General features: G+C 36.7%; 1 protein-coding gene across 1 annotated transcript in view; it reads left to right on the top strand.

The window, feature by feature from the left end:
* Positions 1-16,324, top strand: part of LOC107587098 (diacylglycerol kinase theta-like) — a 22,952-nt gene extending 6,628 nt beyond the window's left edge. Inside the window, exons 5-22 of the mRNA XM_016274742.1 lie at positions 3,313-3,469; positions 6,573-6,647; positions 6,728-6,828; positions 6,951-7,165; positions 8,554-8,638; positions 8,924-8,978; positions 9,106-9,167; positions 9,315-9,465; positions 10,479-10,517; positions 12,325-12,440; positions 12,859-13,010; positions 13,325-13,473; positions 13,616-13,794; positions 13,983-14,083; positions 14,186-14,332; positions 14,431-14,542; positions 15,125-15,277; positions 15,673-16,324. Of these exons, the coding sequence (XP_016130228.1) occupies positions 3,313-3,469; positions 6,573-6,647; positions 6,728-6,828; positions 6,951-7,165; positions 8,554-8,638; positions 8,924-8,978; positions 9,106-9,167; positions 9,315-9,465; positions 10,479-10,517; positions 12,325-12,440; positions 12,859-13,010; positions 13,325-13,473; positions 13,616-13,794; positions 13,983-14,083; positions 14,186-14,332; positions 14,431-14,542; positions 15,125-15,277; positions 15,673-15,774 (2,151 nt within the window). The 3' untranslated portion in view covers positions 15,775-16,324. The remainder of the gene's footprint in view (positions 1-3,312; positions 3,470-6,572; positions 6,648-6,727; positions 6,829-6,950; positions 7,166-8,553; positions 8,639-8,923; positions 8,979-9,105; positions 9,168-9,314; positions 9,466-10,478; positions 10,518-12,324; positions 12,441-12,858; positions 13,011-13,324; positions 13,474-13,615; positions 13,795-13,982; positions 14,084-14,185; positions 14,333-14,430; positions 14,543-15,124; positions 15,278-15,672) is intronic.
* The last annotated feature ends 545 nt before the right edge of the window (positions 16,325-16,869 follow it).

Below are 16,869 nucleotides of genomic sequence, written 5' to 3'. Positions count from 1 at the left end.
TTTTTTTTTTTTTTTTTTTTTTTTTTTTTTTTAAGTACACCCAACCCATACTTGTCTTATCATTCAACGCTTTCAGTTTGCCTGTTGTCGGCTGGATTCATCACACAAACGGCTTCATTATTTAGTTATAGGTGGGCTCTCAGGCTGTCGTCTCTCACAATGAATCAATTTATTATTTAACAGGTGCAATGTAGGATGCAGCTCCTGTCAGCACTTACAAAATTGTACTCGGTTGAAGCTGAATACAGGCATAGCTTGCTGTGTTTTTTATTCCTTTGTCATCTTGGCAGTGGATATTTTTTCTATTGCCTGACCTGGTTTCTTGGTTTCAATGTACTGTAGGTAGTAGCTACATTAATTATATCAACTTCCAAAACCATTACTATGGCCTGAAATGGGAAAAAATTATTCCAAGATGGTTGAACATGAATGTACATATCCTATTCAAAAATGTGGAGTTTTGTTTGTTATTGAAAGAAGTCTCTTAATGCAGGGATGCATTATTTTTTAGTCAAAAAAAAAGTAATATTTTGGGAATATTATTACAATTTACATTAACTGTTTTTTATGTTAATATGTCTAAAATGTCAGTTCTCCAATCTTCAGTGGCACATGATCCATTTGTTGCTCAAGAAACATTTATTATTATCAATGTTGAAAACATTTTTGTGGAAACCGTGGTACAGTCTTCCTGAATTTCAGAAATTCTGGATTTCTTATATGAAAGTTAGTTCAAAATAACAGCATTTATTTTAAATGGAAATCTTTTGTAAAATTATAGTTGTCATTTACTGTAACTTTAGATCAATTTATTGCATCCTTGCTGAATAAAGTTTTAATTTCTTAAAAAAAAAAAATAATAATAATAATCTTACCGACTTAAAAATTTAAATAGTAGTATGATGCCTGTTTACCCTAACCTAACCCTACCCCTACCCTTACCCCTAACCATAGCCCATAACAAATACATCTCAAACAATGACATCTTTGCATTAAAAATTACATAACTGAGCGAATGACACTTAATGACGGTTGTCATAAACATGCATAAAAAACCTTCATATTCATGGCATGTGTCATGTCTTGATTATGTAGGTGTCATGTCATGATTATGAAGGTGTCATGTCAGTCTTATGCACACCCCTTCAAGTAAAGTGTAACCATAATTATTTATAGTGCATCGTCTTAGGAATAAGCAAGATTTTTTTTTGCATGAGGGCATACAAGTTCCTTATGCAAGTTTTGCTCATGTTCTAGTTTTTTCATGTTATTTCATTGTGTTGAACAAACAGAAAGCTGCTTAAATAGATTTCTATGTGAGCATTGCTTCATAAATTGCTACACCTTTTTTGTTCAAAAATTACGCTGATGCAACTGTACTTTTACACAGGCGATGTAAAAGTATGAATTTCTACATTTCCAAATGTCCTTAATTTGTAAATGTAAATATTTTTGTCTTTAGCTTGGGAAAAATCATTAGATTAGTCAACAATTTTGAAGACTGTTGATATTGTTCCCTAGCACTCAAAATAATTTGCCTTATTAAAACATGATTTTGTCTTAATTAGATTTACTTATAAATAGAATTATATAATTGGATAATTTCTAATTCTAGATCAAACTATCCTACTCCCAAAATTGACGGGAAATGATAGCTTGATAAGAATGTTGTTTAACGACAGCATAAAGTGTAACACGGATGTTGATCCAGGAGCCTGTCCTGGGTAAATCACATTCCCAAGCTTTATTATTGCTCTAGATTGTGTTATTGCCACATGGTTTTTTCCTAACCCATCATCCCCACAAACGGCTTCATTATTTAGTTATAGGTGGGCTCTCAGGCTGTCGTCTCTCACAATGAATCAATTTATTATTTAACAGGTGCAATGTAGGATGCAGCTCCTGTCAGCACTTACAAAATTGTACTCGGTTGAAGCTGAATACAGGCATAGCTTGCTGTGTTTTTTATTCCTTTGTCATCTTGGCAGTGGATATTTTATCTATTGCCTGACCTGGTTTCTTGGTTTCAATGTACTGTAGGTAGTAGCTACATTAATTATATCAACTTCCAAAACCATTACTATGGCCTGAAATGGAAAAAAATTATTCCAAGATGGTTGAACATGAATGTACATATCCTATTAAAAAATTTGGAGTTTTGTTTGTTATTGAAAGAAGTCTCTTAATGCAGGGATGCATTTGTTTTTAGTCAAAAAAAATAGTAATATTGTGGGAATATTATTACAATTTACATTAACTGTTTTTTATGTTAATATGTCTAAAATGTCAGTTCTCCAATCTTCAGTGGCACATGATCCATTTGTTGCTCAATAAACATTTATTATTATCAATGTTGAAAACATTTTTGTGGAAACCGTGGTACAGTCTTCCTGAATTTCAGAAATTCTGGATTTCTTAAATGAAAGTTAGTTCAAAATAACAGCATTTATTTGAAATTGAAATCTTTTGTAAAATTATAGTTGTCATTTACTGTAACTTTAGATCAATTTATTGCATCCTTGCTGAATAAAGTTTTAATTTATTAAAAAATAATAATAATAATCTTACCGACTTAAAAATTTAAATAGTAGTATGATGCCTGTGCATTGTAAAATTAAGTGTGGTCCACTGCTGCACACGTGCCACAATATCGATACTGGGACAGCTGTATCGATACTCTTATCGTCAAATCTCTGTGACGATACATCGTCGTATCACTATTTTGAACACAGCACTAACTCCTGCTATCAGACCATATCCCTCTGAACACTAGCGTGCATTTTATCCCCTCCTCAGCACTAGTTTTTCAGCATGTCTGTTAGTAGATGATGTAAACACTAGTGCCTGGGCAAAAGGTTTTTCAAGGACAGAGACTGCAGGGTACATATTTGAAATGGCTATTTGCAACACAAATACTTTGAAAGCACAAACCTCTAGGATTTAGAGGGATTTGAGAACAAAGACATAAGGCCTTACACACACACTCACTCACTGTAGCTGTACTTTTATTTGAGTCGGGTTGGTGTGTTGCCTTGTGGCCGAACATCAGGACTGGTAACCAAAAGGTTGAAGTTGTTAGTTAAAACCCTGCAAAGGTCAGTCCGTGAATAGTAGACCATTGTGCTCTTTAGCAAACCACCTAACCTCTGATTAATACAGCACAATTATTACAGGGACAATACTCCTATATATTGCTTTGGATAAATGAATGTAGAATCTGTTGACATTATTAGAAAATCTGCAATTGTCTTAAAGCTGTACCATTGCTTTTAATCTCTCGGCTCAACCACTTATCTGTTTATATGTTTGCAGGCACATGCGTCATGTTACATTATCATCCCCCCAGAGTGCAGCATGGGACGGTTGCAGAACATGATTCTTCACCCCAGCTGCGTGCGGATCTGCTCACGGAACTTCAGCAAGATGCACTGTTACAGAATCTCAGAAAATTCCCACCACAGCGAGATGGGTAATGCCTGGACACGTTCACATTGTCACTGAAATTTAAGCAAACACCTTAAACTTAAAGGAGTGTTCAGGTTTACAACAAGTTCTGTGGACAGCATGTGTGGCACACTGTTGATTAGCACAGACAAGCATTTTTACTCATACATCAGGCTTGTAAAGTAAAATTGTGTTTATAGTAATGCACTTAAAATGTGACCCTGGACCACAAAACCAGTTATAAGTAGCACGGGTATATTTGTAGCAATAGCCAACAATGTATATACATTGTATGGTGTCAAAATTATAGATTTTTCTTTTATGCCAAAAATCACGAGGATATTAAATGAAGATCATGTTCCATGAATATATTTTGTAAATTTCGTACCGTAAATATATCAAAACTTAATTTTTGATTAGTAATATGCATTGCTAAGAACTTCACTTGGACAACTTTAAAGGTGATTTTCTCAATATTTAGATTTTTTTTGCACCCTCAGATTCCAGATTTTCAAAGTTTTGTCTCAGCCAAATATTGTCCTATCCTAACAAACCATACATCAATGGAAAGCTTATGAATTCAGCTTTTAGATGATGCACAAATCTGAATTTAAAAAAATTGCCCCTTATGACTGGTTTTGTGGTCCAGGGTCACAAATAGGGTTGGGTATCGTTTGGGCTTTTTTTGATACCGGTGCCAAATCGATACTTTTAAAACGGTTCCGGTGCCTAAACGGTGCCTGAACCGATACTTATTAAAAAATAAATTAATAAATAAATAAAAACTCCCCCCAAAAATGATGGATTGGCCATTAGAACAGAAATAGAATAGAGAGTGCAAATGTTAGAGGGTCAAGTTTTTTAATAAAAAAAACAACAAGCAGATAAAATTAGAAGTAGCATTAGAATAGAGAGTGCTAGAGTTAGAGGGTCAAATGAAAATGAAAGAGATGTGTTTTCAGCTGTTTCTTGAAAATATTAAAGCCTCAGCTGCTTGGATTGAGCTGGGCAGGTCATTCCACCAGGAGGGAACAGTTAATGTAGAAGTCCATGAAAGTTTTATCATAGGTAGAATGCAAAATGTTTCAATACAAGCATTTCAGTCAAATGTAATTTATGCAATATTTCAAACCTTTAACCCACTTGGGAAAATCAACCCATGGCAACAGTTTAAAAGTAGCCCAATTTTGTGGAAAAAACTCGGACTTGGCATCCCTGCATCCAACAAGATCTACCGGAGTCAGTTTTGATTGATCACAGGTCGAGAATAAGGAGAGATAACTGACAAGACCATGCTGGAGTATTTGCTGCTCAACAGATTCTGAGCTCATTGACAAATATCTGATCTTGTAAAATGTGCTCCCTTTACACAGAGTGCGTGTGATCGCGAAATTGAAAGTGAAAGTAAACAGCGCAAACGCTCATTCAAAAATATGTAAATACACCACATTCTGAGAGCGGCTCCCTGATGCGCCAAAATTATAAACAATATTAGAATGTTTAAAAGAGTGGACCCAAAAATCGCGTGAGCGAAACACATGTTGCGGGAGCAGGCGGCAACGGGCAGAGATTCAGCGGGAGTGGGATTAAGAAAACAGCCGAATCCCGGACATTTTGGGCAATTAAGAAATCCCGGCCAGACGCATTTTTGTAGGTCCAAAAAGAGGACATGTCCGGGGGAAAAGAGGACGTATGGTCACCCTAATTTATTGATAATCGATGTATTCTTTTTAAAGTAGCATATAGAACATATTTTCTGCCTCATTCTGTGACAAGAAGCCGCATCAGATCATAAAAGGAAGCATTTGACTGGTGTTGTGGAGTAAAAAGGTTATAATTTTATCGTTTGTTGGACAACAGGTTTAGAAATGTGAATACAAGGGAAGTTTAGCTTTAGGCATTTTAATTTAAGCATGTTTAGCTTAGTTAACGGAAGGCTACCTGCTGTCATCAGAGCAAGTGTAATTACTGCATTCACGCTCTCCTCGGATGCGCTCATTTCCCGAGTTGTGCTTTTAAGTCGGAATGTGAAAACAACATGGACACTCTTGTTACTACAAAGATGTGTTGGATTTGTATTATTAGAGCTTTCCCACTTGAGTTCACGTGCATTTTCTCAGTCGGGAAATTATTTTTCACGTGCGGTGCCAGTGATGATGTTTCTTATGTCCGTTTCGGAGAACCAGAGGACAAATATTTCAATCCATCGCTCAGGCATGGCACCGAAATCTGCGTTCGGATTCGGTTCTAGTACATACCGGTTACATAGGTACCGGTGCCGGGTTTCGGTACCCAACCCTAGTCACAAATAATTATAGGTTTGCAGTCTGTAATAATTTCTAAAAGAAATGAATACATTTATTCAGCAATGATGAATTAAATAGATCAAAAGTGACAGTTAAGATATTTAGAATTGATTATGTTAATGTTAAAGATTTCTATTTCAAATAAATGCTGTTCTTTTGAACTTTATATTCACCAAATCTACATATCGGAATGCTTTCTGAAGGATCATGTGACACTGAAGACTGAAGTATTGACTGCTGAAATTACAACATTGTCGCGGCAGGAATAAATTGCATTAAAAAATGTATAAAAAATATTTCACAACATTACTGTTTTTATTTTGTTTTAAATAACTTCATTTTATAAATTATTATAAATTCATTCATAAATAATTTAATTTTTGCAAAATTGATCAATCTTATGATACACCCATAATTAGTAGGTGTTGTGGTTACACTTTAGAAATGTGTTTTGTATCCCATAGCAGTGCCTCATAGATTTTCATTGTAAGTGCATTGCCGAACACTTGATTTTTACTTGTTTTTACAAACTGGGAGACATGTCACAATTGTTGTCTGTGGTACTCGACAGCTTGTCACAGATGTATTGAACTTATATTGAAACTGAAACATTTCTTCATTCTCAGTGAGCAAAATCATTCTGTTCTGCTTTAATTACTGTTTGCTGCAATTAAATGTGTAAGCCTTGAAAATAAGATGGTTGGAAAATTACACCTTTAATGCCCCTTAATTTATTGTTAAAGAGTGTCATATTCACCTCCGATTATCAAATAACAAGATCACATATCTGTAAATGCTCATAGAGAAGTGTGTTTTCTCCAGATAACCTGGATGATGTGGATACTCCGAGTCCAGTAACTTCTAAGGAAACTCCGCCTACGGGATCACCTGACACAGGTACAAACCTGAGCAAAAATGACATGGGTAATACTAATCACCCTCATGCCCAAATGAATCTCCTTCCTCTTGGCCTACAGGTAAACAGACGCTGAAAGTTTTCGATGGTGACGATGCAGCTAAGCGGAATCAGTTTCGTTTGGTTTCAATCCCTCGAATAATCAAGAATGAGGAAGTAGTGGTGAGATGTTTTGTACCTAATCGGGTTTCACCTGAATTAAACTTTTACATTATATACCTCAGAATTGTTGTTATAAATCCATGGTTGAATAATGCTGATTTCTATACTTCCTGTCCTGACAGGAAGCATCCCTCAGAGCGTTCTACATCCCAGATGAACCGCAGGATTACGAGCTACAGAGTTACAGCCAACAGGGACTGTTTACAGATGACATCGTCAACCGTAATGGCACGCCGGACAGCAAGCCCATATTTAAGGATACCGTGTCTGATTCCTGGGTGCTCAGATCAAAACCTAAAGAAACGGAAGTGGTGAAGATTTATTCCAGCTCGCGCAAGTGAGCTCTACTTCTGCTTTTATTGCATATGTGTTGTTCTGTTTTGTGCTGTCCAGCTGTCTTAAATACGTAGATCCATACGGAATATTACAGGTTAAATTCATTGAGTCTTTATTTAAAGAATTCGTTCAAACGGCTGATTAATTCACTGTCTTTATGAATGGGTCGTTGAATCACTGACTCGCTCGATTTATTCAAAAACACAGATTCATTCGGTAACGAAACACAGCTGTGTGATTCTCAAAGATGCACAACGGTTCTGATGTTCCAACTATTTTCTTTGGGGAAATAAAGCAAACATCAGACATTATTGTGTCTGAAATGTAACACACAATATTAACTTCTTGCTTATTGAACTGTTGCATAAAATCAATATTAACATTTGCAATTGTGCTGACGTTCGAAGAAAGCCGTACTTTTTCTTGTGTGATATTGCCAAACTATATCAAACGATATAAATAAAAACAAAAACACATAGAACAGCATTTAGATCCCCATATCTTGAATTCTGGGCTCATTCTAATGGTATTGCAGCCCGCACTTCATTATTATTTGTAGGCGATGCATATCGCACACCACTATTTAATAGTTACTTTATATAGCTAAGCAGAACACGATGGAAAATCTATTTTACATACAAAACAGTGCTCTAAAAATTTTAGATGCTAACACATCGTAAAGATGTGCAGTTCTTGCGTAAATAGGGGAGTTCTAGCTTACAGTTTACTTATCTAAGGGTTTTATGAAACATCAGTCCTCTTGCTTCTCCAAACAAACCATAAATCATCTCCAGACATCGCAAGGAAATAGACAATAGATGTGTCGCGTACCACTCAGAGAGGGCAAGTGTATATGAAACCCATCAAAACGCACATGGCCTGACTAATGACAAGCTTGCTGTTGTGTGTCTCCGTTGCCACAGAGATGAAGTGACACAGCATCCATGGTTTACCTTAGATGTTGTTGCCATGCCAGTAGGAAATGGATCACAAATGCTGATGGAACCTCAACAGGAAACCTTTAGAGTTCATGAAAACAATAGCAGTGCCACTCATGTGCTTGATGTTTCCATTAGATCAGGCGTTTTGTTTTGTTAACGCGGGTCTGGAACTAATGAAGCATTTTGTGTTTTATTAACAGTTTTGAGTCAGGGAGGGATTGAGTCAGACTTAACACATGGTGCCAGTTAGCGCCACAATCAAAAGTTAATGTTCTTATGCAATATTTGACCACAGTAAATCAAAACATTGTCTGAAGTTTCAGTGGCAGACCAGTGTATGATTTATACGTTGCCAGACCACTGGTGAATCTAGGGATGGAACGTTTTTCAATGCTTAACGTATTCAAATGTTGGCGTAATGAGGAAAGTTCTTTCACGTGTGTTTCAGGGTTGAAGTCACCTCAGTTACTGCTGGGAAAAGCAGCACAGTAGACTCAATCTTAAAGGAAGTGCTCCTACGAATAGAAAAACAGGTAACTTGGCATTTAATTCTCATAAACACAGCTTATGTTATTTAAACAAACCCTTTAACCCTATGTATTAGTATCGTACATCAAGACATGTATCTGTATCATAAACCAGCAAAATATTTTTTGCCTACCACATAGCAGTCACCTGCAACGCCCTTGTATTCTAGTGGAAACATTTGCACAGGCAAACGTCACAATATATTTTTTCAGAAAATGCAAAAATCTAGTTATATGTACTTAATGCACAATATGTATGTTAATCCACATGGTTTCTGCAAATGTCCATAGAATGAAAACCCTGCTGACTTCAACCTTGTAGAAGTTTTCATGAGCAGCAAACAAGGTAAGATTTCTTTAAAGGCTTAATTAAAGGCATTTGTTGTGCAAACCCTTACAACACATAGAAAAGCTTTGAAAAATGTGGAAGGGTTTCACAATGTCTTACCCTTTCATTTCTTATCCATCTTCAGTGCAACGGCAAGTCCTCAGCGGTCAGGAGATTTTACTGGAAAAACTGCAGGAGATACGGAAGGTATGTTAGGCGGGTCATGATGATTTTGCTTGCCATTTGGAAAACACTCAAGGTGATGTGCCCTGATAGGCCTTAGAGTGTGTGTGCTTGTTATGGAATATATGAGAGCTTCTTGGTTGTCTCAAACTCTGAGCTTGTGACTTTCAGACATCGTTGCGACAGATGAACCAGACACGGTTTTACATTGAGGAAAGCAGGAATCGAGTGGCACAAGTCAATCTGCTCTTGGGAGGCTTTCCGACACAGCTTGAAAAAGAGGAATACACACACCTGCTATCCGAACACCTCTCAGTCAAAAGTGAGTCTGTGTGTGTTCATATGACGTGTAAGCTCAAGATTTAAATGGCTCAAATCCTTTGGATTTTATTAATTGTTCATGAAATTGTCCTTAAACAATACAATGCTGACCTATAAGTCTGTCATAAGGCATCTTGTGTACTCATCGTAAATATGCCTGTCGCCTCTCTGCTGGAAGGGATTCGAACAGATGATAAAGTGACTGCTGGGCGTTTTATTGTGATTGGATCTGATGGTTAAAGGAATAGTTCACCCAAAAATTAAAATTTGCTAGAAATGTACACACCCTCAGGCCATCCAAGATGTAGATGACTTTGTTTCTTCATCGGAACAGATTTGGAGAAATTTTGCATTACATTATTTTCTCACCAGTGGATCCTCTGCAGTGAATGGGTGCCGCCAGAATAAGAGTCCAAACGGCTGATAAAAACAACACAATAATCCACACAAATACAGTCCATCAATTAATGTATTGTGAGGTGAAAAGTGCTTGTTTGTAAAAAACAAATCCACAATTAAGGCATTTTAACTTTAAATTGTTGCTCCTGGGCAAAATACGAGTTTATAATCCATAATAACGCTTCCTCCAGTGAAAAACTCCATTCCCCGTTGTCCTCTAACATCAAAATCCACCGACATATTTGTTTACAACTGTTTCCATTTAAGCAGTCTTGATATGTGCATATTTGACTCCTGATTCAGACAAGATGACTTTTTCACTGAAGAGAGCAATCCTATGGATATATGCCCGGAAGCAGTAGTTTGAAGTTAAAATGTCTTTATGGATTGGTTTATCTTGCTTCACAAGGTGTTCACAATTGATGGACTGGAGAGGTGTGGATTACTATTGGATTACTGGGATGTTTTTATCAGCTGTTTGGACTCTCATTCTGACGGCACCCATTCACTGCAGGGGATCCATTTGTGAGCAAGTGATGTAATGTTACATTTCTCCAAGTTTGATTTGATGAAGAAAGAAACTAATTTTGTGTCTGTATTTCTTTCCCCACCCAGGTCATTTGGTCACCATCACTCACGTGTACTCTGAACAAGGTAAGAGAAACTGCATTCATAAATCATAGGGTTCTGTGGGAGAACGGCCTGTTTCCTCGTCACAGGAAATGCATCCCTCCTTTAGAGGTGGCTCATAATGTCCGTCTTTGTTCTGAGCACAACTGAACTGCATGACTATATTTGATAACACTGAAGGTCGCTGGTGCGTGCTGCAGGACAAACTGCATGGGCCGCAGTCTGGCCTACTCTTAGTGCTCTGTAAATGAGAGTCCTTGTTCTGCACACAAACGCTCTGAACTGCCGGTTTGTTCTCAATCATCACATGGCCACTGGCTCACTCGCCTTGATGCTTTCAACAATGTATTTTTATATTGTTGTTGCAGCAGTGTGTTGGTTTGTGTGGAGATCTTAAAATATGTAGCAGTTAACACGCTTTGACACCTAGAGTTATTATTCTTTGACACCTAGAGTTATTATTCTCTTTACTTCTCTGTATGATTTCCTGTCGTTCGCTACTGTGCTATACTTGTGAAAAACGGAGCAAAGGGTGTTTCAATTTGCAGAATAGACCATTCTGCTTGACTGATACATATAGAAGTGCTGTTTTTATGAATTGAGTAAATATTATGCAAAATAAATGTTTCAACAAGAAATATTTCAATAAAGATTCCTACATTTCAATAAGAAATATTTATAAATATTTACAGCAATTTTGTTTGTGGTATATTATATATAGCATATAAGTGAAGTAAAATATATATATTTATATATAATTTTATATTTTATCATAAAGATGTTATTAAATAATTATACTAATATAATGCTAATTATCATAAATTGTTTTCAAAAGTTGAAAAGGGGTCAATATATATTTTTTAATGCTTTCAAAGATGATCACCAAGGCTGCATTTATTTGATCAAAAATACAGTAAACAATCATATGAAATATTTTTACAATTTAAATGAACTTTTGTCTATTTCAATGTATTTTGAAATGTATTCCTCTGTTTAGCAGCCATTAGACCAGTTAATGACACATGATCCTTCAGAAATCATTCTAATATGCTGATTCAGTCAAGAAACAAATGAACAAAAGAAATGTTAGAAACATTATTATCATTATCAGTGTGGAAACCATGACATTTTTTATTCATATTTAAATAGGAAGCTCAAAAGAACTGCATTTGAAACAATAGGTGTTTTTATATATATTTTTTGTAACTTTGTTACTTTTGGTAAATTGTACGTGTCTTTGCTGAATAAAAGTGTAAATTTATTTCTCATTAAAAAAAGAGCCTACTGAACCTAACCTACTGAAACCTACTCTTTGTCTTATTCCATCATGTCATGATAGGTGGTAAAAATAATTGTGTCCCAGGTGTGATACAAGTTAGTGTTTGTATAATTGAGCTGCTGTGCTGTTTTCAGGTGCTGTGGTTCTGCAGATCAGCTGTTTCTCAGAGGCGGAGAGGATTTACATGCTGGCCAAAGACACCAGCATATGCAAAGCCATACTGTACATTTGACACTCTGTGGTTGCAACAGACTTATTTAATATGCTCTTTTTTTAACAAATAACAAATACTACGTCATTCCAAATCTGTAAAACTTACTTTCTTCTGGAAAATGACTAAAAGGACTGAACTATCTCTTTATTTTTTTATGAACTGGCCCTTTTAAGTGTCCATATATTATTTCTCATTAAAAAAAGAGCCTACTGAACCTAACCTACTGAAACCTACTCTTTGTCTTATTCCATCATGTCATGATAGGTGGTAAAAATAATTGTGTCCCAGGTGTGATACAAGTTAGTGTTTGTATAATTGAGCTGCTGTGCTGTTTTCAGGTGCTGTGGTTCTGCAGATCAGCTGTTTCTCAGAGGCGGAGAGGATTTACATGCTGGCCAAAGACACCAGCATAAGTGGCAAACAGCTCTACTCACTTGTCATACCTGAGATCATGGTACACCACCTTTTTGCAAAGCCATACTGTACATATGACACTCTGTGGTTGCAACAGACTTATTTAATATGCTCTTTTAACAAATAACAAATACTACGTCATTCCAAATCTGTAAAACTTACTTTCTTCTGGAAAATGACTAAAAGGACTGAACTATCTCTTTATTTTTTTATGAACTGTCCCTTTTAAGTGTCCATATATTGGATATAACAACCGCTTATTCAAAATAATCACCTGTATTGATTTAAATGTGATCAGTATTTCACATGCTGTTCATTGCAACAATAGAGCTCATAATGTTGGCCCAATCTTTAGATGCATCTGCCCTCTAGTGCCCAACAGAGAAACTACAGTACAATTCAACAGTCATTTCACCAACACTTGTAAGTGTAACCAATGTTATTTTCTCTCCCCACAGCAGAGCAAGCTGGTCAAAGGAAGTTGCCCCTTGCTAGTCTTTGTCAACCCTAAAAGTGGTGGATTAAAGGGCAGAGAGATCTTATACAGTTTCCGAAAACTTCTAAACCCTCACCAAGTGTTCGAGCTGACCAGCGGAGGACCACTTCCTGGGTTAGACTAAATTTCCTTTTGAATGATGCCAGATGTATGGATTTTGTGACTGACAGATGGATGAATAGCTTTTAAATCACCTGCACTTTGCACCTTTTTGCACTATGCAGTTTATATAATAAAATATGTTTTGCTAGATTTTTTTAGTCTGTATTGAATTCAGTGTGCAGTTGCAACTTTTTTTTGTTAATTCGTAAAGACTTTTTTGGCTCAACACACATGAAGCAAGAAGATTTCTTTTATCTATTTGTTAAAAAAAGGATAAATGCTGTCAATTTACCCTTCTCACATATAAGAGCATGTGCTTTGTACAGGCTGCACACGTTCAGGGAAGTCCCTCACTTTCGGATCCTGGTGTGTGGAGGAGACGGCACAGTGGGATGGGTGCTGGGGGTTCTGGAGTCCATCCGGCACAAAATCGCCTGTCCTGAGCCAGCGATCGGCATCATCCCACTGGGCACTGGTGAGTGATGGAGAGAATGTTCTTCATTAATTCTAGTGTTTAATGCTGAATAGGGTTTGTTAGCATCCTGTATATTTTAGTGTTTGTTAATGCATTGTTAGCATTATTATTTGTGCTCAGTTCTGCTGCATGTGTTTGTTAGGAAACGATCTGGCTCGGGTATTGCGATGGGGGGCGGGATACAGCGGCGAGGACCCCTACAATATCCTGCTGTCTGTGGATGAGGCAGAGGAAGTGCAAATGGACCGCTGGACAATTCTTCTGGACGCACAGGAAATGACAGAGGATGGCAAAGAGAATGGCTTCCTAGAGCCACCCAAGGTACATCATTAATGAATTATTTAAAAAAAAAAAGTATATATATATATTTTTAAATGAACATTTTAATATATATAATGTTAACGTATTAATAAATAAATATAATATTTTTTTATGCATTTTGTTCTGCTTTTGCAAGTTACTAGCGTAAAGCATCAATCATAACAGGGTTGTGCCTGTCTGTGTTATAGATTGTGCACATGAATAATTATTTTGGACTGGGAATTGATGCTGAGCTGAGTCTGGACTTTCATCATGCACGTGAGGTGGACCCAGACAAGTTTAATAGCAGGTGAGTATTGTTATTTCACCTCAAAAGTGTGGCCATGTGTCTAACAGTTAGTGTGAGGGTGGGGTGTGCATGTGGAATTTGATTTTGTCATTGTTCTTGCAGGTTCCACAATAAAGGTGTGTATGTAAAGGTGGGCCTGCAGAAGTTGAGTCACACACGAAACCTTCATAAAGACATCAGAATGCAAGTGGACAAACACGACGTGGAACTGCCCAGTATAGAGGGACTGATATTCCTCAATATTCCCAGGTATCAGTTTCACACAATGTTAGTAAAGTCACTTCCTTTGTGACGCTTCCACACACCTGAGTTTGCTGTTGAAGACTAAAGCTGCTGTATGTGTCTAGCTGGGGTTCTGGCGCTGACCTGTGGGGCTCAGACAGCGAGTCTCGGTTTGGGCGGCCAAGGATAGATGATGGGATGCTGGAGGTGGTGGGAGTTACTGGTGTGGTGCACATGGTGAGTTCTGATGCTCTCTCTCTCTTTTTTTTTTTTTTTTTGGACACTTCACATTTAAGAACCGTTTTAGTTTGGCAAGGTTTTGTCATGTTTTTGACAAAATTCTATTCTATTTTATAATAATAAAAATATGATTACAATTAATAATATCTTTTTCATGATATGAATTTTCAGCAGCCATTACTCCAGCCTTCTGTGTCACATGATCTTTCAAAAATCACTTTAATATGCTGATTTGGTGCTTATTATTATTATCAATGTTGAAAACAGTTGTGGTGCTTAATATTCTTGTGGAATCAGTGACACTTTTCTTTCAGCTCAAAACAACAGCATTTATTTAAAATAGAAATCTTTTATAACATTGTAAATATCTTTACTGTCACGTTTGATCAATTTAATGTGTCATTGCTGAATACAAGTATTAAGTTTTGCCAAAAAACTGTTTGCCGAAATTTGTTTTATAAAAATTGTTTACTGTATATTGTTTATTAAACAGAATTGATTTATTGGTGCGGATTTGAATTGTGTTGCATATTCTGTTTTGACATTGATTAATGAATTATACTTTTTTTTTTTCTTTAGGGTCAGGTTCAGAGTGGGATGCGTTCTGGGATTCGTATCGCTCAGGGCAGCTACATTCGTATCACTGTGAACAAACCCATTCCAGTGCAGGTGGATGGAGAGCCCTGGATACAATCACCTGGACAGATCATCATCTCAGCTGCTGGACCAAAGGTGCTTTTATATACTTTTAACTCATTCATACCCCACTTTGTCTGCTTGGTTCACTTTAGCTGTTTAGCAGTATAAAGACAACACAACATTATGAGGTGAAATATCCTAGATCTGAAATTAACACTCAAGAAAGGTCACTAAGTAAGCCTCATTAAATATTCATGAGACATGTGTTCCCCACAGTTCGATTTGTAATTCACATCGTGGCCTCTTTTGTTTTTTCACAATTGATTGCAAAAGTGTTTCTTCTCCGGTGGAAGAATGCAGATGTTCCAGAATTGTTAATAGAACCAAAGATCATTCAGTTTCAGAATTTTGCTTTCTCACCATCTGTTAGCCTTCAGTTCTGATATAAAGTTCTGTATATTTAAAAAGGCTTTTGTTTTCTTTTTTAGGTTTGCATGCTGAGAAAGTCCAAGACCAAGCAGAAGAAACAATCAGGCAGTTTGAAGGAAGGCCGTTCCGACAGTCCAGCTCCCAGTGATGGTGGGCAGTGACAAACCGCACAAACAGTTCATTGACAGCCCTTTACTGTTTCCTTGACAACTTTTCTTTTAGTCTGTCCTCTGTTCTTTGTTACAATCTGGGTGGGAAATCAACATTACTTTAGCTGAACTAGAATGTGTTACGTATACATCTCTATCATCTCATAGTCTGTAGTGTCCAAACGCCCCGTCTGACGATAGCACTGCAGTCTGTTTCTCAGGACTCTAGCTGCCCTCGGCCTGTTTTTGCCTTAGATATTATTGTTGGTTTTGTTTTGATTGCCAAACCGCATCATCTTTTCAACGGGAATATTGTCTTAAAGTAGTCCATCACTGAAATGCTATGGCACCAATATTTAATCACATTGCGCTCATCACAAATGCCAAAAAATACCGTTTTGTGAACATCGCCAAGTTATTATCAAGTTTGCCAAGTTTGTATGTGACGATGGCCTTTTTGGTTTATGGTACATACTGTGACTCACCTGATCATTTTTCGTCTTTATAATGATTAATGTCTTACTTGAGGTTTATTTGCAATAGGGCTGTCAAAATGGCTGAAAAACTACATTTGAATTTTATACTTAAATATTATTAATAATTATATTCAAATTTAAAGTGCATAATTTCAGTTACGGTGGAGAAAAGCTTTTGGCTTCTCTTCTGAGGCCACAAGAGGGTGCAGGGTCCATCACTGAAATGCTATGGCACCAATATTTAATCACATTGCGCTCATCACAAATGCCAAAAAATACCGTTTTGTGAACATCGCCAAGTTATTATCAAGTTTGCCAAGTTTGTATGTGACGATGGCCTTTTTGGTTTATGGTACATACTGTGACTCACCTGATCATTTTTCGTCTTTATAATGATTAATGTCTTACTTGAGGTTTATTTGCAATAGGGCTGTCAAAATGGCTGAAAAACTACATTTGAATTTTATACTTAAATATTATTAATAATTATATTCAAATTTAAAGTGCATAATTTCAGTTAAGGTGGAGAAAAGCTTTTGGCTTCTCTTCTGAGGCCACAAGAGGGTGCAGAGTACATTTTTCATTTAAAAACACCAGTTGCAGTGGGATGGGGAAAACCCCATCCCAATTA

The sequence above is a fragment of the Sinocyclocheilus grahami genome, unplaced genomic scaffold (genome assembly GCF_001515645.1).
Source record: "Sinocyclocheilus grahami isolate Dianchi unplaced genomic scaffold, SAMN03320097.WGS_v1.1 scaffold89.1, whole genome shotgun sequence".
NCBI classification, from domain to species: Eukaryota; Metazoa; Chordata; class Actinopteri; order Cypriniformes; family Cyprinidae; genus Sinocyclocheilus; species Sinocyclocheilus grahami.
The sequence above is the reverse complement of the archived record's forward strand: the minus strand, read 5'-3'. Positions and strand labels throughout refer to the sequence as shown.